Genomic DNA, 26,135 nt, shown 5'->3' with positions numbered 1-26,135 from the left:
CATTTCTATCATTATCCCAATGCTCTCGACTGGTGGACTGTTTGTAAATAAATTTTATCGGCTTTCTGTCTTTCAGCGAGTGAAACGATGATTTTCCTCTACTCCCAACGTTTCAATGGTATATTCCATCTTTTTCATGGAATCTACAAATAATTGTTACATAGCTTAAGGCATTTCACAATTTACAAAAATGGTGAATTACAGAAAATAAGTTTTTTTTTGTCTGGTGGTCTGTGATGAACAGTGCTTATCGTTACATGATCGAAATCTTGCATCAATTTATCTATAATTAATCCTCAATTAATTGTCGAAGTCAACATACACATTCTACAGTCATAATTACTATCAAACAGGAAAACGAAAAGAAAAAAAAAACAGAAAATGCTATCGGTCACTATTTTCTTTGCGCTAGTCAATTTTATTTTAAACCGTCATTTTGTATTTTTTTTTCCTTGATTTGTTTTCCGTCGATCTTGTTTTCCGTGCTGACTACCAATGCTGCCGACACCAGAGAGGCAGCTCCCACACCTGAACCCTAACTATCGACCCATCAACTCATGAATCGGGGACCAACGGCTTTACTTCCCTATTTACTTTATATTACTTTACTTTACTACGTGATCAGAGATGTTATGCCTCAGAACATCCCGGCGGCACTGACTGGGATTGAACCCAAGCCCTTTGGGGTGAGAGTCAATCACGCTTATCACTACACCACCAGCGCTGTCTGTCGTGCTTCAGTACTCCAATATATTCATGATTCAGTACTTCGAATATACTCCTGTTGAGACTGACCTAAAGCAAGGGAATCTCTGATGATGAATTTTATTCGTCACGTAAAATCTCCCTTGTATAATTTTGAGTTTAACTTGGCCTTTTAATCCCTTTCCCTTAATTTTTCAATAAATGTATTCATTGTCTAGTTTTATCATATCGTTTAAGTGTAGTAAGCATCAGTCATTTTTGCATATTGTATGTACCAGTTGAAGGTTCAATATCTACTCCAGACGACGAAGCTTTCAAAAATACTTTGTCATTAAACTGTTCTAATCTTAACCGCTCGTTGACCATGAGTTTTAGTAAAATATTGGTCATTTACGATATACATAATTCTGAAAATTCTTACAAAATTCCAACACATGTAACATTTCTTTAGTCAGTCAAACAAGCTAAACTTATCTTCATAAGAATATCACTAAGCCTTCGCAGTCAGTTATGGATTTATGAACATTCTATGATGATTTGTTTACATAAACCCAGACAGATTTGAGTGGGATTCCATTTCCTGTAAATCCAGGTATTCATCGGTCTACGGCAGAGAAGGCCAAGGACGCACCGACGACGACGACGACGGCACGAAAGGGGTGGCAACAAACGTCAAACATAAGAAACGCGTAAAGACAACTCCAGACACTTCCAGGCATTTTTTTCCCTCTCAGTTCGCAGAAAAAGGGTCTACCAAATCAACCTTTCCCCTCGCACCCAACCTCAAGCCCCACAGTAAATCGAGTAAGACCAAAAGTTGCGAACGAAAAGACATTTTCACTGTCTGAATGAATCACTCAGTGGATTTTATGCGTCTTCCCTTCGTGGGCCTCATCTTCAACACACACACACAGAAAGAGAGAAGCATTCCGTTCCGTTCCGATACCGGGCTGTGTGTATTTTGATGAAGCTCGAATATCGACTGTTATCCCCCCTGCCCTGCCAAGTCTGAAGATATGGGTTCATATAACAACATAAATTCTTCAAATAACGAAAGGAAGATCATCAATAAATCTATCATTTTGATTTCTTGGGATCCTTTGCCGGCTGCCCCCCACTTCCAACTCAACGCAGCTTGCACGCGAGGCCACGCGTTACACCCAAATCCAAACATCCGAAACTGAATTGAGAAGAAAACCAGGAAACATTCAACGAAGGAAAGGTAGGTAGGAATCACTCAGCAAAACCGGGAAGGAAGTAGCCCAAAGTACGATGTATTTTCAATCCTTGGGACGCGGTGTGATGATATGGAGTTATTTGTTAAAAGCATGTCGACAATAAGTAGCCCTCTAAGTGGGGTAATATTTTAGTAGTTCTAGTTAGATTACCGTAGCTAAATAATTTTAAAAATTAACCCCGGTTTCAAGCACCGCGACCTTGACAGACAGCGAGGCAGCAGCAGCACCCATAAATATGTATTTCATCTACCCGGTGACCTAGGACGAGGGATAAATTTCCTTGGATGAACAAATTTTCCCGCAGACAAACATGGTTCTCGGTGATGGGGATTGATGTTTTTCATCGACTGTTCGAAAGTTAGGAAAAGAATTGGATGAATTTTTCTCGGTTCCTTTCGGCACCCGTGCGGAAAAAGTTAATTGAATGTTATAAGAAGGGTATTCAGTGATTTGTGAACCTTGAGTTTTGAAATTTGGCGTAAATAGTACGCACCTCATAAAAGGTTGATTGATAGCAGGTTCGGATTGGCGTCTATTAAAATCTGCGTTATTTCTCCATCAGGTATGACCGTAATATCCCAAGAGCCATCAGCTGACACTGCTGTTACGAATTGCTGACACGTCACAAGTCATCTCCCTGACTGACTGTATGGACCAACCACAGACACTGCGGTGACACATCGTTTTGAGCAACAACATGTCACCTGACGCGCTCACACAAACCGTGCGGGCTTAGGTGTCTTTTCATCAGCGAAATTAATTAAATTAAAATAACTTTATCAACTATTTAGCTCGCGTCACACGTCTCGCTTCAAAGCGGGAATGTTACATGCAAACATTCGCTCACGTTTGGCCAAAACATACCGCTGCTGCTTCCTCGTCCAGACCAACGAAGTCCCTTCACCCACGACGACACCCAATCCACTGTCCAGGATGAGTGAGTGGAAATCGGGGCGACACTCCGACGACGACGATGATGACGACCAAGAGAGTGGCTGTCACAAGAGCACACAAGAATTTATGAAAGAGCTGTTAGCGAATGCGAGTAAAAAAAAAATATATGAAACACATACTCACATGGGTGGAAAACATAAACCGGACAAGAAATTTTTCCGCCCTGTGATGTGACAGCACGAGTGAGAGATTAACTGCTTTCGGTTGCCTGCCTGGTTGCTTGCCTGCTAACTTGCCAGAGCGTCTCGTCGCCGCACACCGTTTCGGCTCTCTGTTCTGTTGTGATGAGGTGAAAAATGTCTCGACAACCATCAGCCCAGCAGCAGCGCAGTAGTGGGTAACAAGCGTAACTCAATTTAAAGCGGAATGACGTGTTTTCCGTGTCAGTTGAGCAGGAATGACACACATTTTCGCTCCGAGTGGTTGATTGAAGGGAGGGCTGAAGTATTTTGCAATGCATATGGATTAATTTCAGGGCTGCTGCGAAACCTACGGTCACCGATTGGATATTAATCAATTCCGAATATCACAAGCATTTAATGGACTTTTTTAATATGGGAAACAATTAAACATGTGCAACGAACTAGCTTGGATTAGCCTAACTGGCTGACCTAGATCCATTGCACATATGGTTGCAACTTCTGATTGATCAGAATCAGTGAAATAGCACAATTAATCAACTGATGGGGATGGAATTGACCGTTAGTTCGCATTGTACAAGTTCCAGCGACTCCAATTTTATCATTGTTTTTTAAAGCCTGATAAGCAAATTATGCGACCATTTCAACTCAGTAACGTAAAGGGACCTGGTACAAAACTTAAGATCCTTCACTTTGCAAACAAAAATAGTCACCACCAGGCCACCGAGCCCTCAGAATCACAGCAATCTACAACGATTGATGATCGTTCAAGCCCAGGTGACATGAAGCTCCTTAAATGGAATTATGTCCCGGTATTGAATAACGCAGTAGTCTGAGATAATCCGTGTCACTGTTGTAAAGAGAAAATATAAAATAAAATTCATTCCACTGTATAACGCTAACCAATAAAGACGTTTTTCAATCGTACTCTACAATTGGTTATGGGCGCAGAATCCCTAACCGGAAGATTCAGAAGATTTTTTCATTGAAGCAGCAGTATGTCCACAAGCGGAAGTTCGGGATCCGGGCAGCAAGGTCAAGGGAATGGAGATGGCAACGGAAGAGACAGGACTGAATCAGGAAGCGTTCAAGTGAGAAGTTCCGTTGCGCTGCCAGCCATTAAAAAGCTGAAAAGAAGAGAGAATTATACGACGTGGGCATTTGCTGATACGTGAAGGAAGTTGGTCTGCCATTAACGGAGACGGTGAAGATGTTCCTGAGGACGTGAAGTTGCAGGCTCTCGCAACGATCTGCCTAAGTCTGGAGAGCTACAACTACAGCCTGGTTCAGCTGCAATCTGCATTCGAGGACAGCGGATTAACCAGGAAAATTGGGCTGCTCAGAAAATTCACGTCAGTACGGCTAATCAATTGTGCTAGCGTTGAGACGTGCGTGGACGAATTGATGAGCACAAGTCACAAGCTCGCATCCTTGGGATTCAAGGTGGACGATTCTTGGCTGGCGGCGATTCTGTTGATGGGACTTCCTGAGCAGTACGAGCCCATGATCATGGGACTCGAAGCGTCCGGTACGGCCTTACAGCGGATGCAGTGAAGGCTAAAATTTTACATGACGTAAAATTGGATCGCGGTCCGGTCAGCAGCAGCACAGAAGGTGCCCTGTACATAAAAACGAGCCGAAAGAAGTCCGGCGAGCTAAAAAACGTCTTTGAAGCCAAGTAAGTCAAAAGGACTGTGCTGTATTTTCGCTATTGGAGATGTAAGGACCGATGAGTAGTATCTGGATTCCGGTGCAACCAGCTACATGGCACGTTCGGATCAACCTTTCGTCAACGCGGTTGCCATGGACCATGACGTTGGAACAGCAAACAACAGCAACATGAAGGCCGTTGCAAAAGGAACGGCTTCCGTGGAAACTGCAGAAGGAAGCATGGAAGTTGCTAATGTGTTGAAAATTCCGGACTTAGCAATCAACCTGTTATCGGTCAGCACCATCTGTAAGTGAGGAAACAAGGTAGTATTCACGGCGAACAAGTGCGAAGGGGCCTCATAGCCTAGTCAGTAAAGGCACGGATTACCAAGCTGGAGGCGGCTGGTTCGATTCTCGGTCCGGTTGAGGGTATCTTTCGGGTTGGAAATTTTCTCGACTTCCCTGGGCATAGAGTATCATTGTGCTTGCCACACAATATAAAAATTCATGCATTGGTATTGGCATCGAAAGCTCTCAATTAATAACTGTGGAAGTGCATTTAAAACACTAAGTTGAGAGCATGCAATAAGCTAATATGCGCTAAGCAATAAGCTTGAAATGCGAATAAGAGATAAGAAGTGCGAAGTATGTGATGAAAGCGGCGAGCTTGTCATTACCGGAGATGAAGAAGGCGGTCTTTATCGTGTCAATCGGCCGGAAAAATCGTTTCTGGTTAACAGCATCGAGTTGTGGCATAGACGTCTTGGCCATTTGAATGAAGGAAGCTTGAAGAAACTCAAGGAAGTGGATTGCGGAATCGACTTCAAGAATGAAGCACTTTCCAATTGTGTATCGTGTCTCACGGGCAAACAGGCACGATTTTCGTTTCCTACCAGTGGTTCAAGAGTGAAGGACTTGCTAGAACTGGTGCATTCCAACCTGCGCGGTCCCGTGGAGGTGCCATCGTTTGGAAGAAGTCGCTACTTTATTACCTTCGTGGACGATGCCAGTAAGAAGGTAGTAGTGTTCTTTCTTGAAAGAAAGAATCAGGCGCTTGAAGCAATCAAGAAATTCAAAGCTAGAGCCGAGAGACAAAGCGGAAAGAAACTGAAGATTTTGCGTACAGACAATGGGATGAAGTACTTCAACGAAAGTTTCCGTGAAGTTCTGGAACGTGAAGGTATCCGGCATCAAACCACGTGTCCGTATACGCCTGAACAGAATGGTGTTGCAGAGCGCATGAATTGGTGGAGAAAGCACGGTGCATGCTCAACGATGCAAAGCTTGGTAAGCAGTTTTGGGGGAAAGTAGTTTCGACAGCTGCCTATCTGGTCAATCGATGTCCAACGCGGTCATTGGAGAACATAACGCCACAAGAGGCGTGGTCTGGAAAGAAGCCGCACCTCAAGCATCTCAAGATTTTTGGATCTCAAGTGATGGCACACACTCCGAAAGAGAAGCGGAAGAAGTTAGAAGGACACCAAAGGCTACCGTTTGTACGATCCTGACAGCGGTGAGTTTCAAATCAGTCGAGATGTTGTAGTCCTAGCAGGAGGTGAATCAAGTCCAAGCCTAACGAGTGATCAAAATGCACAGCCAGTGGAGTTCATAGAGCTGAATTTCCAAGAGCTGTTGGTACCTATCAGCGCTGCTGATGGAAGCAATGAAGAGCAGTAATACGAAGTCGTTGTAGTTTCTTCTGATGCCGAAGATGAAGACATCGAAGAGGTTACGGATGCAGCTCAAAACGCGCTCCCATCGCGACTGATGGGAGCATATTCTGGTGATACCATTTCCCCCCAGTTTTTCCTGATAAAACTAACGGTGAATGTGCGATGGACGATCCAACGACTTACGAAGAAGTTCTGCAACGGCCTGACATAGATCATTGGGTTCAAGCGATGAACGATGAGCTGAGGTCACTGAGCGAGAACTGCACGTGGGTGCTTGCGGATCTGCCTGAGGGGCGGAAATCGATTCGGAACTAATGGGTGTTCAAAGCGAAGCGTGGACTTGATGGAACCATTCAGCGGTACAAAGCTCGTCTCGTCGTGAAAGGATGCTCGCAAAGGCCAGGACTAGATTACGACGAGGTGTACTCTCCCGTAGTACGGTATGCGACGATTCGTTACCTTATGGCGTTGGCGGTGAAATACGATCTGGACATCGATCAGATGGACGCAGTTAAAGCCTTTTTGCAAGGAGAGCTGAACGATGAGGAGATCTACATACTGCAGCCGCAGGGGATAGACCATCGAAATGGAAAGGTATGCCTCTTGAAGAAAGCTCTTTACGGCTTGAAGCAATCAAGCCGAGTATGAAATGCGCAGCTGGATGGCGTGCTTCAGAAGTTCGGACTGATTCGTTCCTCAGTAGATTGTTGCCTGTACTGGATGTTGTGTGGAGACAAACTGATGTTTGTCACTATTTACGCAGACGATTTTCTGATCTTCACCAACGATCAGATTCTGAAGCGAAAGCTGAAGTCGAACGATTCAAGATGAAGGATCTCGGTGATGCCAAGTATTGTTTGGGCATCCGCATTACGAGGGATCAAGCAGAAGGAAAGCTCTGGCTCGATCAACAAGCGTACATCGAGCAAATCATTCAGCGTTTTGGAATGACCGAATCGTATCCTGTAGCAACGCCAGCTGATCCCAGTTTAAGACTGGACAAATACATGGGACCAAGAAATCAGAACGAAGCCGAGGAGATGAAGAATGTTCCTTTCAAAGAATTTGTTGAATGTCTGTCTTTCGTAGCCCAAGTGACTCGTCCGGACATCGCTTTTGCGGTGAATGCAGCTAGTCAGTTCAGCGCCAATCCAGGACGTCAGCATTGGGAGGCCGTCAAGAAGATAATTCGGTACTTGAAAGGAACATCGACGAAGAAGTTGGAGTATTCTAAGCGAGAATCATCGGAACTAGTCGGATTTAGCGATGCCGATTGGGGAGGAGATCCAGATAACCGAAGGTCAACGACGGGTTACGTGTTCACGTTACAAGGTGGAGCCATATCGTTTAACGTAAAAAAAGCAGCCCACCGCTGCTCTTTCATCCTGTGAAGCAGAGTATATGGCCCTGTCACGAACAATTTGGGAAGCAATGTGGTGGAACAACTTGCGGTCGCAGATATTCGAGCAGTGGCCAGTAATTATCAATTGTGACAACCAATCTGCAATCAGCATCGCGAATAATGGCTCATACAACCCTCGCACGGAGCATGTTAGCATTCGCTACCACTTTGTGCACGATAGCCTACAACAAGGAGCGACGCAGCTGATGTACATTCCGACCATGGAGCAACCAGCTGATGGTTTCACAAATCCATTAGCCGTTCAGAAACAACAACAGTTTTGCATTGTGATAATCCGTGTCACTGTTGTAAAGAGAAAATATAACATAAAATTCATTCCACGGTATAACGTTAACCAATAAAGACGTGTTTCAATCGTACTCTACAATTCCCCGGCAGAACTCAACTATGTTTTCTTACTGGAATAAATCATACGCCACATTTCATTGAGAGCTCCATTATTTTTCTCACGACCACGACCGAGTTCCATAATTCGCATTCACCTTTGCATTAACAAAGTTGCACCAACTCTAAGGAGACCAAAATGAACCCGCGATTTTCTGCTCAGTTAGCAGAAATGGTTACTACTAAGGCACCGAGCTCCTCACATATCCATAGGCTCACAATCAGAACATTCAAAACTTGAATATCGCTTTGATGAATGAAGCAATCGCTCTCTATTCTTGATGCTGATCATCCCAATTTTGAAGTAACTATTAAGGTAGATTCCGTCCTGCGCGATATTTCACGCGCGGGTGAGATTTTGCGAAGGTACGAAAGGAGAAAAGTACTAGTTGTCTCTCGAATGCCAACGCAAAATTTGCTCCACTCCTCTAATGCACGCTCAGATGTGAATGCACCATTAGTCTCTCAAAGCCTACAGAATTTGAGAGTTTCCTGGATGAACCTGGACCTTACTATGACCGCGCTGATTTTGAAGAATTACTTGAAGCGTCTCGCCACACTGACTGGCACATTCTTGAATCCGCTGAAGATATTGACATTGCTATAGAGTACTTCAACAGTGTGTTAAAGAGTTACTTGGTTGATTTTGTTCCACTGCGCAGGTCATTTTCAAAACCAGCTTGGGGAATACACATTTACAACGACTCAAACGTCTAAGATCCAAAGCATTCCGAATCTACTACCAGTCTCGTTGTCCTTTTGCCAAGCAACATTGCGCACGTACTAGTAACAATTATTGTACGTATAACCGTTATCTGTACAACCCATGTAACCATTTGATGCTTAATAAGTGTTTAATCGATTTTAATTCAACTTTAGATTGAATAAAGATCTCACATTGACAATGTCATCAAGAAAATTGCCAAGAAGTATGGAATTCTATGTCGATTGAAAAACGATTTAACTATTGCCAGTAAAATACAGCTATACAAATCAATCATCTCTCCTCATCTAGACTTTTGCCCATCCATTTTATTTCTGTCGAATGCAACACAAATATCGAGATTACAGCGCTTGCAGAATAAAATAATGCGTTTGATTTTGAGATGTAATAGATTCACTTCCTCAACTTTGATGTTAGACGCCTTACAATGGTTGTCGGTGAAGCAAAGAATTGTATATTTGACTATGGTGTTCATTTTTAAAGTAGTTAACGGTTTGCTGCCTCGATATTTGTGTGATCGAATTGAAAGAGGAAGTGACTATCATAGATATAATACTAGAAACGCGGATGAAATAAGAACACCACATTTCTTGACTTGTGCTTCACATAATTCATTATTTTTTAAAGGAATTAATGTTTTCAATTCGATGCCTAGACACATTAAACGTTCAACAACATTAGCAGAATTTAAGAGACATTGCATTTCACACGTTAAAACTGTCTTTTGAACGGTTATCCAGTGATTTTTTTTATGAATTGACAAATTATGTATCTTGACGAAGTTATCTCTAACGGATTATTTTATATGGATAGCTGTCATAACGACTTTTTAATAATTATTGTAGCACTGCAAAAACTATTTTGTTCGCCACGATGGTGATGATGGATTTTTGATATATGATTTAATAGTAGTAGTAAAAAAAATAGTAGTCTACAAAGGTTTGAGCCTCGCGCGCGTATTACGGATATAGAGGACTGAATTTAACATTTGATAAAAAAAAAATGCAATTTTGAAGCTTATTTGGAAGATACCTTGAGTTAGTAGTAAGTTTTCTGGCAAATGTTGGGGGTTCGTGAGCATTCCTGACATTGCTGAAAATTATGATAGCATCAGATTGCGGGGTTACTAGTGTAATAGGATGCTTTGTTGATTGTTCATTAACTCTTGATTGCTTGTAATACTTATGAATATTTTAGGTGGACAAAAAGGCGAACTAAGAGGTGGACGCCTGAGCTTTTCAACATTTATATCGCTGTGAAGCAACTGTAAACTCTAGAGGGAATTTATATCTGTAACTGAAACCAGTTCGATTTTGTTTGCCAACCTGGTTAAAATGTCATATTTAATTATCTTAAAGATAAATCGTCCAGCTCAAACCTTTGTAGGGGTAAGAGGTGGGACCATCATCATCATCAATAATTCCTGTACATAGACCACGTTAACCTTTGTTCAGCTTTCAAACATCTAAATCTGGTGATTTTAATCAGCCAAAAGTTTAACAGAAATATACATTATAAGCTTTTTAAGGCATTACATAACAGTCTTTTCCAACCTTTGTTCAGCCTTCTAGTTTTATTTCAAAAATAATAATGGAAGATCGCTTCATATCTTATGCAGTTATATGGAACTGCTTTAACTTGTTGCTGATGAATTTGATTTACATATTTATATTGTTAATATACGTCTAAAAATTACCTTTGCATTTCGGGATTCGAACCGGCAGGCGCTGATTTCCAGGCGTCAACTTAAGCATATGTCTGGCAAAAGGTTTGATCATTGACTTGAAGCACGTCAAATTTAGGTTGAATAACTGAAACCGGAAGAGTATTATACAGCAATGCAGAATTGTAAACAACAACTGGTTACAGTAAAACATTCCTCTCATTTTCAAGTGCAGTTAACACAATGTGGAAACAAGTGCGTGATATATTTCGATGACCATTTGGATGATATTTTAGTGCCACATTCGAACAAAATTTTTGGAATGTGGTCTGAAACTTCAGTGCAATATAACAGACAAAAAACACAGGAATACAAATGTTAATAATTCCGACATCGTTGCAGCCCACATTTACCTGTAGCTATTCCTAAAAATCTCCTCTTTCTTGTCTCTACTGCTGCCACTGCTTGTAATAAAAAAGGTATGCAGTGAATTTAGAAGATTGATTGATTTCTTTATTATAGAGACTTTCAGCCGTTGGCTGGTTCGTCTCTGGAATTTAGAAGAACTAAAATGCTAAAACTGCAACGAGTGACACAGATACTGATGACATTTAACAAATCAAGTTTTAAGCTTAAATAAGGCTTGCTCAATCTTTAGATCAACTAACTTATTGAGGGTGGATTAAGGGGATACAATTCGCTTCATGCACTACAAATCAACTATATATTCAGCCTGATGTTAATCAGCTTTTCACACCTTAAATCAACCAATAATCAGCTTATGTTCTTACTATTCAGCTTGAATTGTTACTTGGGAAACGCTACTGCAAACGAACTCAGAAAAATCTACGCAGACTTCCACGACATTTTTGGAAATTTCTCAACTCTAAACAGAAGGAGAATGGGTCACGCGTTGAGATGTTTTTGGGCAATACAGTCACCACTTCCGCTTGGAAAAGTGCAATCAAGGTTTCAATCGCAGTATCCCATGAGTTTGGCAACCCTGCAGTTTTGACTTTTGAGATCGTTTGTTTACAATTTTAAGCTTTCATGGACGGTTCATTTTTTTTTTTCTTTGGTTTGTTTTCCGTGCTGAGCACCAATGCTACCGACGTGCCAGGGAGGCAGCTCCCACACCTGGACCCTACCTATCGACCCATCAACTCATGAACCGGGGACCAACGGCTTTACTTCCCATCCGAAGGAAGGCGTGATCAGAGATGTTATGCCTCAGAATATCCCAGCGGCGCCGCCTGGGATTGAACCCAGGCCTGCTGGGGTGAGAGGTAATCACGCTTACCACTACACCACCGGCACCGCCGTTTGGACGGTTCATTGTAAAACGAAGTAAAAAAGTTGTGTACATATATTGCAATATTTAACGACCTATAGGAGTGCATATGAAATACGAGTGCCTATCCTGTTGAAAGTAAAATGAGCATAAAATAACACGCGTGAGTCATTCCTTTCTCTTGGTTTAACGATTTCAAACGAGTGTTTCATTAAGGAACGACAAATTCGATCACAGCAGAAAATACAGCAAGGATTACGAGTTCAAGGTAGATTCATCTCGGAAAGGCAGAAGTAGAAAAACTATCATTCGGCTCCTGTAAAAAACACAAATGACGATGCCATTTATTTCATGATTTTTAGGATGTTAGTACGGCCTCCTGAACTGAACTAAACCAGACTAAAGAGTGTAAACCCATACCAAGTCATGGAAGAAACAAGTCAAGACAAGGAGGACACCTATTTATACTATTAATATGCTAAAAAATGTGAAAATTACAAACATAACAACACGTGTGGGATGCATGCGTTATATTTTACAGTGTAAATCGAGCAGGCACATCCCAAGTATTTTTTTTTTTGGTTTTATGAGGGTTCTGAAGACCATGATTTAAACTTGTAGAATACTTTAAAACTTCGATAAAACTTGCATTGTTACTTGGGACCACTTTTCCATTACAGGAACTCGAGCTCGGGGCTGCTTAGAATTCAAAGCCCCATACAGTTCATGGAGAGGATCTCCAACTTCAGCTGCTGCTCGATGTAGTGTACCTATGAATTCTCCTCGTTAGGTGTTTCAGGGACTGTAGGCATAAACTTCATACTCTAGCTCCAACTGTTTCCAAAAATGCACCTAAAAGTAAGTTTGTATATTATATTTCGTATTTTTTTTTGATTTAGAAGCATTTAGAAATATTTAGAAGCTTGGTACATCTCTAGCATTTGTTTGGATTCTAATGTTAATCACTATGTCTCCAGTATTGACTAGAAATGGGCAAAACGGATCACTTAGGTAAACGGCTCAGAACCGGTTCATCCATATAGATGATCCGGATCTTTGTAATTGTTCATCGGATCACGTAACCTTTGTTAAACTTGGACTTTTGTAAAGGATCTTTCATTAAAATATTTGTCACATCCACATAACATTTGCAGGTTGCAATGCGAATATTGTCGTAGATGTAAATATTCATGTAAATGGGAATATTATTTACGGATTCGGTATTCCTGATCTGACTGTGTATTATTAATTGAATGATGATTCATTATAAATCCTTACTATTTCCGAACTGATAACAGACCGAAAGGTCGATGATCCGATTCCTATAAACAATTAGTTGTTAATTATTCACTCTCCATCTCTAGTATTGACCTGTATTCATGAATATTTTGTTTGTCACTTGGGAGCAAACAAACCTTAGCAGCGGGTATATTGATTAGAAAAACATCATCGCTCAACAGTGTTGTGGTTTTATATAATATTGTTCGTGACATACTTGTCAACGTGTTCTTCAACGTGCCGTACAGTGTGCCATGCTGTGTTTCGGCACAGTGTGCAGAGTTGATTACCCCTTGGGATCGACAGAATATCGAGAATTACAGAGGAGTAATTTCGTTGTGTGCTTGTTCAAAGGTTTTCGAAATCATAATAAATGATGTACTTTTTGACTCCTGCAAGATTTACATTTCTGCGGATAAGCATGGCTTCTACCAAAAATGATCAACATCTACAAATCTCGTCCAGTTTGCTTCGTTTTACATATGCAAAACTGGTGCAGGTGCTCAGATCGACACCTCATATACTGATTTGACTTCAGCTTTCGATAGAGTTGACCACGGAATAGTACTGTAACGTCTAGGAAGAATTGATGTCTTTGCGGATCTTGTGAGCTGGTTTAGAGCATGCCTTACGCTGGCGAAGTTCACGCAACCATCGTCATCTTCATCAGCAACATGGGCCACAAAACCTCACAGCCTGTGGCCTACGAGGAGCTGAGCTCTGACTACTACCTGGTGGTGACCGAAGTAGGCTTCTCTGCCAACAGGTCACAAGCATCCCGGCGCAACTACCATCGCGTTAGCTGGGAACAGTTCCAAGGCTGCGTTGACACTGCTGTCGACTACGAGGAACATCCGAACACCCACGAAGACGTTTACCGGTGCCGGAGTTCCATAGAGGAGGTGATATCCCGAGCCAGGGAAAAACACGTGCCAGTTTCCAGACAATACACTACTCTGAACCTTGATAGACCCACTAAAGACATTGGGGCTTATTACGGATGTCACTTCACGGTGAAAACTTGTCACTTGTCGTCACTGTGAAGTGAATCCCATTTGATTTGTACGGCAATCACGGCTCTTAGTCTGAGTATCTCTTCATTATCACCGTGTAGTGACACCCGTAATAAGGCCCATTTTAAGACTCCGTAACGCCTTGCGTAGACCACCTTGAAGACCCATTGCAAACGCCTAACTAAAATTATTCAGAATGGTGGACCTCAGAAATGACGAGCTTAGTGGCAGGTTGCGTTCTCTCCCAGATTGTGCCAAGCCTTTCTGAAACTAACAAAAATTCTTAAAAATAAGCCAAGGCTAATTACACCACTTGTGCCGTTGAATCAACCCAATGCTTCAGTCGTCCATCTGATAATCCCTGAAGAGAAGGCTGATGCTATAGTTCAACTCTTTGTCAGCTCTCATAATCTTGGACCGAACATGGCTACTAGACTGATGCAAAATTTGAAATTTTCGCTCCACAGTGCTCAAACGGTTCCAAATTGGGCCCTGATTAGCCTTCCAAAAATTTGAACTCATTAAGTGAGAAATTGGCCGGCGCTGGTGGTGTAGTGGTAAGCGTGACTGCATTCTCACCCCAATGGGTCTGGGTTCAATCCCAGCCAAGGTCGGTGGGATTTTCTGAGGCATAAAAATCTCTAGTCACGTGTTCCTTCGGAAGGGAAGTAAAACCGTTGGTCCCGGCCCATGTGTGTTGAGTGGGTGCGATATCCTACGCAGGTGTGGAAGCTGCCTTTCTGCACATTCGATTGCCGTCAATGGATGGCAATCGATGTCCGTCGGTGATTGTGGAACCGAGACCGACGTTAAATAAAGGAAAGAAGATTTAGTGAGAAACTGACTTGGCACAAACCATTTGAAGATTATATGGTAATTACTATGCAGAAACCATAATTTCGGTTCATTTGTATCTCAAAATTCACCAATTCACTCTACTTTAAAAAATAATAGCTGAGCTTATTGAAAAAATTTTCAGCTACAACTTTGTTGAAGACCAATTTTCGATCAAATGTAAGGAACAAAAGTTATTAATGATTCAAGTCACTGATGTCTTATGATTATGCTCAAGGAATCAAAAATATCACCAAATGATAAAATGACAAGCGATCATCGAACCGAATGATGATGCTATGTCAGAAGTGGAAAGCAATAATGATATAATCTTATTCTTTTTTTTCATGACAAACAGCCCGTGCGACGCAGCTCACTCGGGGCGGTAGAAGGAAACAAGCAAATTGTTGGCAAGCTACTTCACAAAGTAAAGCCGAAGATGATACACGTTTGTTAATGGGAATTTTTTTGTTATGTCTTTTCTCGATTCACATCAAGCTAGCATCCATGTATGTTGCAACACAGCAGGCAAGCAATATATCGTTATCCTTCTAGCACTCTGATCGAGTTTTGTTACAAAGCGAGTTTGTAAGTGATTTGGTAGTTGTAGCAACCGTTGGTTGCTTTATGTGTTTGGATTCGCTGATTATGCTCAATCAGCTGTTCAGCAGGTAACATTGGTGTTTATGGCGCGTAGAATAGAGGATAAAAATCATGGCTACTATGTCACACAGCAGAAAACAATGTTGCACATAGTACAGTTACTTAATCTTGCCATAAGATTATCAATCTCTTAAACAATTAATAAGTATTTAATTTGACATTTCACTAAAAAACAATTTTCTGCAAAGTTGTAGCGGATAAAAATTCCCATAAGAAGTGTAGCAATATGTATAACAGTACAATATGTTAAATGGCTAAAAGACAATGAACAAAACATTTTGTTTTCCCATAGTAATTTCCATATAAACTTCAAATAGTTTGTGCCAAGTCAGTTTCTTATGAAATGAGTTTAAACCTTCGGAGGCTAATCAGGACCCGATTTGAAACCGTTTGAACACCGTGGAGCGAAAAATTCAAATTTTGCATCAGTCTAATGGATACTCCAAATGATACTGCGGTTCCGGAAAATGCAGCCAACCTCCATCAAATTCTCAACAATTTTCTTGTGAAATCTGAGACTACGGCTGACAAACTGTTGGCCTGAAGGCCCCAGGTTTCGACGACATTCTGAATCTGGAACTCAAACACATGAGTTCCAGATTCTTCAACCAACTAGTACTGATTTTTAGTCAGTGCCTTAGACTTGGCTACTTCCTCTCGTGCTGGAAGTTAGCTAAAGTCATCCCCATCCGGAAGCCTGGGAAAGATCCGTCCTCTCCTTCAAGTTACCGACCCATCAGCCTCTCTCGGGGTTATCTAAGCTGTTCAAAAGGGCATTATACCACCGAATCCTGGCATCTCCTTATGAGAACAACTTGTTGCTCGACGAACAGTTTGGCTTCCGTAAAGGTCACTCGACTGTTCATCATCTAACTCGAGTGACAAACATTTTCAGATGGAACAATTCTGTATCTAAAACAGCTGACATCAGTCAAAATTGGATTCCTTAGCAACAAAATTAAGGAATGACACCGATAATGACCATGCATCAGATTGCTAGTCTTAACCACTTCAAACTTCATTTCAAATTAATAGAAGATTAGGAATCACATAGATGAAGACTAACTAACTTATTTTTTTCCTTGTGTAAAGATCATCCTCGGTCCAGGCAACACGAGGACTTATCACTATTAGCAAGATATAAAATGTAATAAGGACTAAAATATGTTCCTTTTATTACGAAAAATCCTGTTCCCCTATTTTGAAGTAGTCAGGTCTAGGAATCGGTGATAGATCTTACATCCTGTAACGTACCACGAAAAGGTGATCTACCCAGGTTACGAGGCAAAAAAAAATCAAACAGTTACTTGTTACATACCAAAGATGAAGTGTTTTCGGGCTAAATCAATTGAAATGTACAATAGTTGTAAAACACAAAACAATATCAAGCTAAACATTGCATTAGGTCCTAAGTAACATTAACAGATTCTCTTCATCGACTTACTTTTTGTATTCCCACGGTCATGTATTCTCAGGTATTTTTGGAACACCGCTAGATAAAAGAAGCTTTTATCTAGCATCTAATATGACAAACACAATAAGAAACAATTATGTGCTCAAGCTATTAACGAAAGAGAAAGTCGACGAAGAGAATCGGTCAATATTACTTAGGACCTAATGCAATGTTCAGCTTGATATGTAAACAAACCAACATTTTAGTAAAAAAAATGTCATATCATCATATCATCTTCTTTTCGACTTTAACTCAACTGGAACTGTACTGCCTATAACCCCATATCAGTCCCATATGGAAAAAGAAGGCATTGAGAAAATGGCAGCTGAAGTTAAGAAGTGCAATTTCCATGTGAATATTAAAAAAATCATAGTAAATTAATCGACAATTTTGTCAAGTTAAAATCAGTTACAATGAAGCTTGCATGTATTGTTATATTAACGAAAAATATGGCGATTCAAGAAACAGAAACGTAGCTTGACCTTTGGACGATTGAATTTCAGGATGGGACTGATATTCGATTGCTTTGCTTGATGGGACAAACTGACTTGATGTTGTTTTCACATTTTTCATGATCAAAGTCCGTAGTTTTATCACGTAATATGAAAGTAGATGACAATTGATAGTGGATAGAGCTATTATCTTAAAATTGAAGAAAATCCATATGGGACTTATATGCAATTATAGGCAGTGTATGCCTGGTGGAGTCATCTTAGAGTTCTTTGAGAATTTCGACCTTTGTTAAACAAGAGTTTACAATAAGTTATACGTTATACTCAGGGCTGCCAAGAAAATTCCCAACCAAAAAATCGAGTAACCGAACCCACCGCCACTGGCATGGAGTGCCTCACCATTACTGACCAGGCTATCGGGAATCCCACAGCCATTTACTATGCTAATGATAAATTGGACATCGATTCCTCAAGTCACTCCTTGACCGGCTCGCCATACTCTCAACTGCAAACCAAAAGAAATATGTAGGTTACTCAGTGCCATTTCGATAATCCAGTTTTTATGATAATTATGCGTCTGAACTGCCACCGAAGAGCGATTTCTGTCCAATGGTTATGCGCGTTTTCATCAGTCGTCACAGCCGTCGTCGTCGTCGTCGTGATAACCCCCCGCACTGCTGCTTCTTGCCAAGTTGTCGAACTCGAACTCAACAGTGACAACCGCGAGGAACGTAAGAAAAAGAAACCTTCCACTCTGAATGTCAACCATCCAGCAGCAGCAGTGGCGGCAGGTCCAGTAGTCATAACTCTTCGGATTATTTGCATAATTAGTAGAGTGATCACATTGGCTTTCATTAATTCCTAAAACGACGGCGGCGGCGACGACGACGACGACGACGACGACGATGGACCTGAAATGAAACTGATCGACGTGATTTGTTTGTTTTGTTTTGATTTTTTTTCTGCCTCCGTCCCATATCGTGGGATGATTTGCTCCAACGCCCATTCAGGGGCGACCGATTTCTCCGAAAATGATACCAACATCGTCACCAAAACCTCGGACGTGATGTTGAGGAACGAGACATGAAAACCGATTTTAATAATGTGATTTATCGATTTTGCTTTTCGGGCCAAAAAATTCCAGATGGATACCCTTTTGGCTGGTTTTTGGATAGAAATTCATCTCATTAGAGCGATCCGGAGGAGATCCGGCGCGTGAGGACTATCGAATTTGGTTATCCGTTGGATAACCTGAGCCGGCACGGGTGAAGACACTAGGTGCTGACTTTGAAATTTCAATTTTCCGCGTTTCTTCGCTAATGGGTTTGATTATGGATTGGGACGAATGGAGAAAAACAAATGGGATTTCACAACTATTGGTCGATCATAAATCTGGTGACACGTAAGCGGCGACACATGGTTGATTTTGAATGGCGGCAAAATTGTCTAACGATTTTGATGATCAGGTGATGATGTTGGTGGAAACGGAAATGGGTCATTTCATTTCAAAGGAAGCGTCTTTTAATTTGTTGATTGCTTTGTTGGAATATTAAGCAGATTTCACCATGGTTTTTGGGGGAGGTCTTTGCGTAAAGTTAATAAATGGGACGAGCTTTCTTGGATGATCTGCTTACCTCAACCACGGCTAAAGCATAAAATAGGCTTAAGAAGTTCATTTGATAAATTTATACATAGTTTTTGAGACTGTCCAACAAATAATATTGTTTGACCGTCATGTACAATGGGTCACCCTAAGTTACTTCTTTAAAACCTGTAGAGTGAACCATTAGAGAAAGAAAGGAAGGTTTCTTCAGAAAAGTTTCTCTAAATAATATGGTCTAGAACTTTTTGTAATATTATGCCGGTCTCTCCTTTATAACAAGATAGTTGTTATAGCTAATTAAACACAGGGACCACTCTATTTTGTGCAATTCAAGAGACAAGTAATAAAACATTTCCTAAGACACCATTTACCTTTAACTAATGGCTAACCATTTAGTACTCCCAAATACGGCTTCTGGACCAATTGTCAGCTGTTATCCAATGTTGAGTTGCATCACGGTACTGACAGCCTTTAGATTGACAAAAGAGATTCCTACGGTTAACAATCAAAACAACTGAGAACCCTCTCTCCGTAAAACTTCTCGCCAGTACGACACAACAACCGTGATATATCGTTATTTTGCTTTTCTCACTCATTTGCAATATCACTAACATCTGTCAGGTCATTTCGAGCATAAATCTCAATGAACATTTCAAATGGTCCTATCTGCTTTGATCGATTCTCTTCATCGAATTTCTCTTTTGATAACCACGCCTACGTAAATGCATTTGGTGCTATTTTTGCCACACAGTTTGATAACAGAAGTTCATATTTTGTGCTTAGAGCACCCGCACCAATACGTTGCTAAACCTATTTTAGCAACCTCCACCATAACGCAATAACCGCACTGGGGGTTGCTATTCAAGTGCGGGGAATAACAATCTGCCTCTCGATGAACAGCGGGTTGACAAATATAGCAGTGCAATAGCAACCGGCCCAAGCATTGCTATATATGAAATGTATGTTTTGTTTTTTCATTTGAAAATTGTGATATATGAATAAATTTGTATTTGGGACAAAAATGTGACAGTAAAGCAAGAACCGAAACATCCATAAATGTGGAAAATTGGTAAAAAAGTATCTAGATTTTTTTAATCAACTTGTTGTTACGCTGCATTATTGAATTTGGATTTGAAACCAGTATGTGCACTCTGATGGCCATAGAACGGCCCTTCAAAAGATCCGGAACATCCGTAAAGGGGGCTAGCATATGCAATCAGGTAGCGGTGTGGTTCTCTGGAAGATTTTGAACATCCACAAAAGTAGTCAAATCCTAGTTTTATTTGGACTTCCCTGAGGTTTTGAATCTTTCCTGTAGTTGATTAATTTTTCTTTTGTTCCGGAAATTTCAATAAAATTTATAAAATTTTCTGAATACCTCGCATTGTTTCTGAAGCATCGCAAAATTCATGAAATAATTTAAGGATCCCATAGTTCCTTTGAATTCCTCTAGTCATCTACAAAGTTCCGGGAACTTCCAAAAATATAATGAAACTACCAAAAAATCTATGTACTTATCTGAAGGTCTCTAGTCGTTCTTGAAGATTTCTGAACATTTTAAAAGATATCGCGATTTTCTTGAACATAATATGATCGCCGCTGAAGTTCCTGCAGTTTTTTTTTTGCAGTTCTTTAAACTGCATTGATTACCACGGAACTTCCCTAAAATGATCTCACATTTTCCTCATGCTCATGTAAAATCTCTTATGTTTCTGAAATTTAAATAAAGGTCTTGGTACTTTGATGAAGTTTTGGAAATTTCCTGACTTTCTTGGAACTTCTTAAACATTCTTTAATTTCCATGAAATTAGTTTATTTATTTATTTATATATTTATTTATGTATTTATTTTTTCCATTCCTGAAGTACTCTCAATTCTTTTGAAGTTCTTGGTACTACCCGGAACAAAATAGAACTGTCGAAAAAATTCTCGTAGTTTTTTTTAATTTTATTGAATTGACCCAAATTTATCGGAGTTTACGCATATAAATCTTCGAACTTCCCTGAAAGTCTGGAATTTCTTGAATGAGATTCCCTAAAGCTCTCTAGTTTAACTTCTTTGAGGTACTTGGAAGTTCTTTAACATGTCAATATTCCTCGAGTTATCTCCACATCTCTGAAATTATTTTGACTTCCCTTAAGTTCTCTCGATCCTGAATTTCTTAAATTTTCTTAAAAGTTCCTGCAGTTTCCTGAAGCTTTTGGAACCACTTTAAAAATCCTGAAGTTTGCCTGAAGTTCACAAAAATTTCCAGAAATTTTGCGGATCTTTCCTTTTGTTCCCGCAGTTTGCCTATGAAACTTCCTGAAATTCTCAGTACTTCTTTTCATTCCTCAGACTCTCCTGAAGATCTATATTATTTCCTGAAGTTTACGAAACTTCCCTTATGTTTTCCTGATGATGTTCCCTGAAATTGTTCAGAAATTAATGGAACTGCCCAGAAGATCTTAAAATTTCCCTTTAAACATGGATCTTCTGTGTAACTTTCTAAACGTTTTTAAGTTCATTCCCTGAAGTTTTTTTACTATCCTTAAATTTTTGGAACTTCTTGATGGATTCCTCTAATTTACTGAAATAAATGGATTGGCGATAAAGTTCTCGGAACAAATCTAAAGTTTTAGGAAAGTCCCTCGAGTTCTCACAGTCAGGGTTGACAATTCTCTGGGGAGAATCACCCGGGTGAGAGAGATATCATTCTCTGGGGTGAATCTCTGCTTGTCTCCTCGGAGATTTATCCTGGCACCATTGGAGAGATTGTTAGACACAGCACGAGAGAGTGAGAGAGTTGACTGTTTATTGTTTGTCTGTTTATACACTCCTTTCCGTGAGAAAGCGCAAAGGTGGTATTGTGTATCCAAAGATTCCGGCAGAACTTAACGTGAGTGAGTGAAAACATCAACGTATACAACCTTCTCACAGGCATATTTAACGTGGCTGTTGAAGTTTAGCCGGTAGTCGATCATCACTCCCAGGCGAGCTCCCAGATACTTCAACACACGCTTTGAGGTTATGGCGTGCCCGTGACGGTGATATCTGCTCGCTGTACCGCTTTACAGTTACTGGCCAATAGCACTTCCGTTTTGTGGTGGGCTATCTGCAGCTTCGCTCCTTGCATACAGTTACCAATCATGTCGATCACCTCGGTCACCAGTACTTCCACCTCTTTCAGCGTCTCGCCTGTTACCGTCAAGACGACGTCGTCCGCAAATCCAACGGTTTCAACTCATTTGGGCAGCTTCAGCGTTAGCACGCCGTTGTACATCCCGTTCCGGAGCGTTGGACCAAGGATGGAGCCTTGTGGAACTCCCGCTGTGATCCTAATCGATCTCTGTCCCATGTCTGTCTGTCGACTAAACTGAAGCAAATTTCAATAACGATGCGCTGATGCACTTCCCGTATTCGCATTTCCAAAATGTGTACATTATAATTTTAGCAAATTTTAAAATAATTGACTACATACTGTGAAAAATCTTTGTATGCAACAAACTAACAACCGAAGTCTTCACCGCGCACCGGGGTGATTCTCCCCGGTGAAGCATAAGAACTCTCTACGGTGCTCCCTAGTGATCACTCATACGCTCCGGTGTGTTGGACTGGTGGAGGTGCGAACGTCAGAAACTGTATTTGCGAAATGGGAGAAGCGGTAGAAAGTAAAAACAAAATAAAAACCTCTTGGGTGAGTTTGTTTTTGTCATAGTGCGAGGTGTCTTTTCAACTCATCACCCTGCTTACACTGGGGAAAATGGCATCCCTGCACAGTTTTCCCGATATTCATGAAGCTGCCCTTAAATTTTCAGAACTTACCGGAAGTTCACGTAACTTACTCATAGGTCTTTAAGCTTAAATTTTCCTGAATTTAATGGAACTGAAGCTCTTGATTTTCGCTGAAGTAAATTTTCCTGAAATCTATTAAATTGCCCTGGAGCTGTCAAAACTTACTCTTAAAGATCTTTTAACTTCCCCACATTTCTATCAGTTAGAACTTTTTAAAGGTTTTTTTTTTTCTGATGTTAATAGATCTACCGTATTAAATTCGACCAACCGAGCTTGATAAATTCACAAACTAAAATATGTAATCTAGTAATCCAGGTGGGCATCCGAAAATGCCTTTATGCAACCTTTATAAGATAAGCATACGAAGATCGATATTTCGATCATTTTTACGAATTGACCACTTTTCATCACAACAAGTGATTTAAAAAAAAAAGCGCTGGGCTATACCGATACCTGGATCAGTAGTTGGATCTTAACCTTCAATCTTCAGTCTTCGTGGTTAGGTATATCAATATTGTCGAAAAAACAATCACGAAACTCTGTGATCAATTTCAGTTCGAAGTTCGACGATAAGTTTAGCAACTATCGGTGCGAAAGCCGAAAACGTAAATTCACAATCGTGATTGAAACGACCGGTGCGTAAACAAGTTGCTAACTAAAATAGCAATGGCTAAAGTTGTCAAACTAGCAGCCCGAATAGCAACGCATTGGTGAGGGTGCTCTTAGAACGTTGAACACAGCAGGGAATGCTTTTGAAGTTGAGTTATTAATGGAAGAGAACGTCCAGTTCAATGCAGAAATGTTTATCTAGAAATACGGTTATGACGGTCATTTCTCTTCCAAAATCACGGAATAGGCGATAGTTGTGATGTATCAAGGAAAAGGTCTTACCAGAAATTATTATTGTGAGAAGTCATATCTGCATGAATACGTGTTACCTGCAGTCAAGAATGCTTATTCATGGATAGAGATTTTGCAGCTATTTATTTTTCCGGATACCGTGACGCTTGAGCTCGAATAATAAGGATGCTGACCGCATATCGTATCCACATTACCGAAGCCCAAGTATCAAGGGATCCGTAAAAAAATCCTTGCATATATAGGAATTTACATCTAAATATTGGAATTGTAGCTGGAGGTGTTATTGCTAAGTAATCAAACGTTGAACTGTTGAACAAGTCATCATATATCTTTAGGTTAAACCAGGGGGTAAGTAGCTCTGCCACTTTGTACCTGTGTTGATTGTGTTTCTTGTGTGTTTGTGGGTGTCGGAAAGTGTTTCTGCGTGTTTCTGCATGTAGACCTAGTTGTCAAAACGTTGAGCGAAAATTAATGATTACTGGCAACCATTACATCCACATTTGTTTACAAACATAATTCTTTTTTTTTTTGCTCTCGCCAAAAAATTACCAATTTAATAATGCACAGTTTAATCGTGGAATCCCAGTCAAAAGCACACGTCAACGTAAACAACTTACAAGAATTCAAATTTAATATGGACTAACAGGTCTGTGCTATAAAAAGGAGGATAAAAGAATTCAAATTCCCATCCCTGATCGTCATCCGTATCACCTATCTAAAAGAGTGTGCTGTATATGTCCGACTCCGATCTCAAAAAGTACTCTCTCAGCAGTCAAATTCTCATGCTTGAGATCCTTGCTCAAACCTGTCGAGAAACCAGTAAAGCCTTGTCGAATCCATCCCAAACGAATTCCAGTCGCAATCAAGTCCTGATAACCCAGCCGAGCATGCCCCTTTCTAAGCAATCTCTGGCTCTAAATTTCGCAAAGAATACGAAGTTTTTTGTACGCCGCAGCTAGTAGGATGGATCTCTCTGATTTGGTATTGTGTATATGGAATGACTACCAAATTAGAAAGAAATATCTCTCTTCAGCTATCAGTCAATAATTGACGAAATAATTATTATCCGCTCCTCCATTCATACACAGTTGCAGATATTCTAGCTTGCTCTAGAAGCTAATCTGTCTGTTTTTTCAATGTCTCAATTGCGGGAGTGAGTGTTACTTCCATGTCCCGATCAGTTTTCTGTGGAATCCTCGGTGGAATCCTACAGATTGCTGGAGGGAGATGTCTCCTTCAGAAAAAAAAAAACAACAAAAACAAAAAATGGTTTTCAAACGAATGTAAACAGTCTTGGCTCTAGACAGTGCTGCCAGAAAAGATTGAAAAATTGGTTCTCATGATGGTTGAAGGGTGTTTCACCAACAATCAATACGAAACTAACGATTTTAAATTGGCTCACCACTTGACTAGCCTATTGGTCCCAAGCAAACGATTAACGTACCCTATTCTATTCGAAATTCTAGTACTACGCAATGTTTGTTTTGATTCGCTATGAAAGTTTGACAGATAAAATGAGGGGTTATTGGTTGTTCCTATGTTTCGAGGGGTGAATGGATTAGCTTGGGACCGAAGAGAGTACCAGAGCTGTGCCAAAAAGTTGAGCACGTTTCTGCGGGACCTTCTAGTCTTAGAGTTACCTCTATGGTTTCACTGTGTCGAATAGTGTCTTTGATGTGTTTAACACAAGGTGGCAGAGTGATTTACCCCCTGGGTTAAATCGAAGACATCAAATCAAGAAGACTGGCAATTTTGCCAGAATCATAGCGACAGATACAGTAGCGCTGCGCTTGAGTGAAGGTGGAAGCAACGCATAGAAAAATGAACAAATACACAAACCTTTCGTCTGAGGATGTAATCTTTGCTATCAAATTCCCGACCCGGATGGAATTCCCAACGTGGCGTTGAAGGCGGCGATCCAGACGTTTCCGGACATATTCAGGATGGTGTTGCAGAAATGGGATCCTGCATCGTATAGGCCTATATGCTTGCTGGATTATGTCGGAAAGCTCTTGGAGGGGATCATCCTGAACAGGCTGATGAAATGCACGGAGAGTGAACACGGATTGTCGGAGAGGCAGTTCGGATTCCGGAAAGGGAGATCGACGGTGGATGCAATTCGGACAGTGATTGGCAGAGCCGAGAAAGCTTCCAAACAGTAGCGGAGAGGAGATCGATCCTGCGCCGTGATTACGATGGATGCATTCAATACCGCCAGCTGGGTTGCCATCGCCAAGATAATATAAGGGTTCCAAACTACCTCGGCAGGATACTAAGTAGTTACTTCCACAACCGGGTCCTGGTCTACGAGACAGATACGGGGAAGGATCACAGCGGGAGATCTACAAGGCTCCATTCT

The 26,135-nt window shown here is 40.8% G+C and overlaps 1 protein-coding gene across 1 annotated transcript; it reads left to right on the top strand.

Annotated features, from left to right (window-relative positions):
* Window positions 1-7,187: 7,187 nt before the first annotated feature.
* Window positions 7,188-7,751, top strand: LOC135701818 (uncharacterized). The gene has a single exon (XM_065222750.1). It carries the CDS (start codon window positions 7,188-7,190, stop codon window positions 7,749-7,751), a length of 564 nt encoding a protein of 187 aa, XP_065078822.1.
* Window positions 7,752-26,135: the final 18,384 nt, after the last annotated feature.

The sequence above is a fragment of the Ochlerotatus camptorhynchus genome, unplaced genomic scaffold, assembly GCF_037179485.1.
Source record: "Ochlerotatus camptorhynchus isolate MF236.1 unplaced genomic scaffold, CSIRO-AGI_Acam_v1.1 ptg000015l, whole genome shotgun sequence".
Taxonomy (NCBI): domain Eukaryota; kingdom Metazoa; phylum Arthropoda; class Insecta; order Diptera; family Culicidae; genus Ochlerotatus; species Ochlerotatus camptorhynchus.
This window is presented reverse-complemented; position numbering and strand designations above follow the sequence as displayed.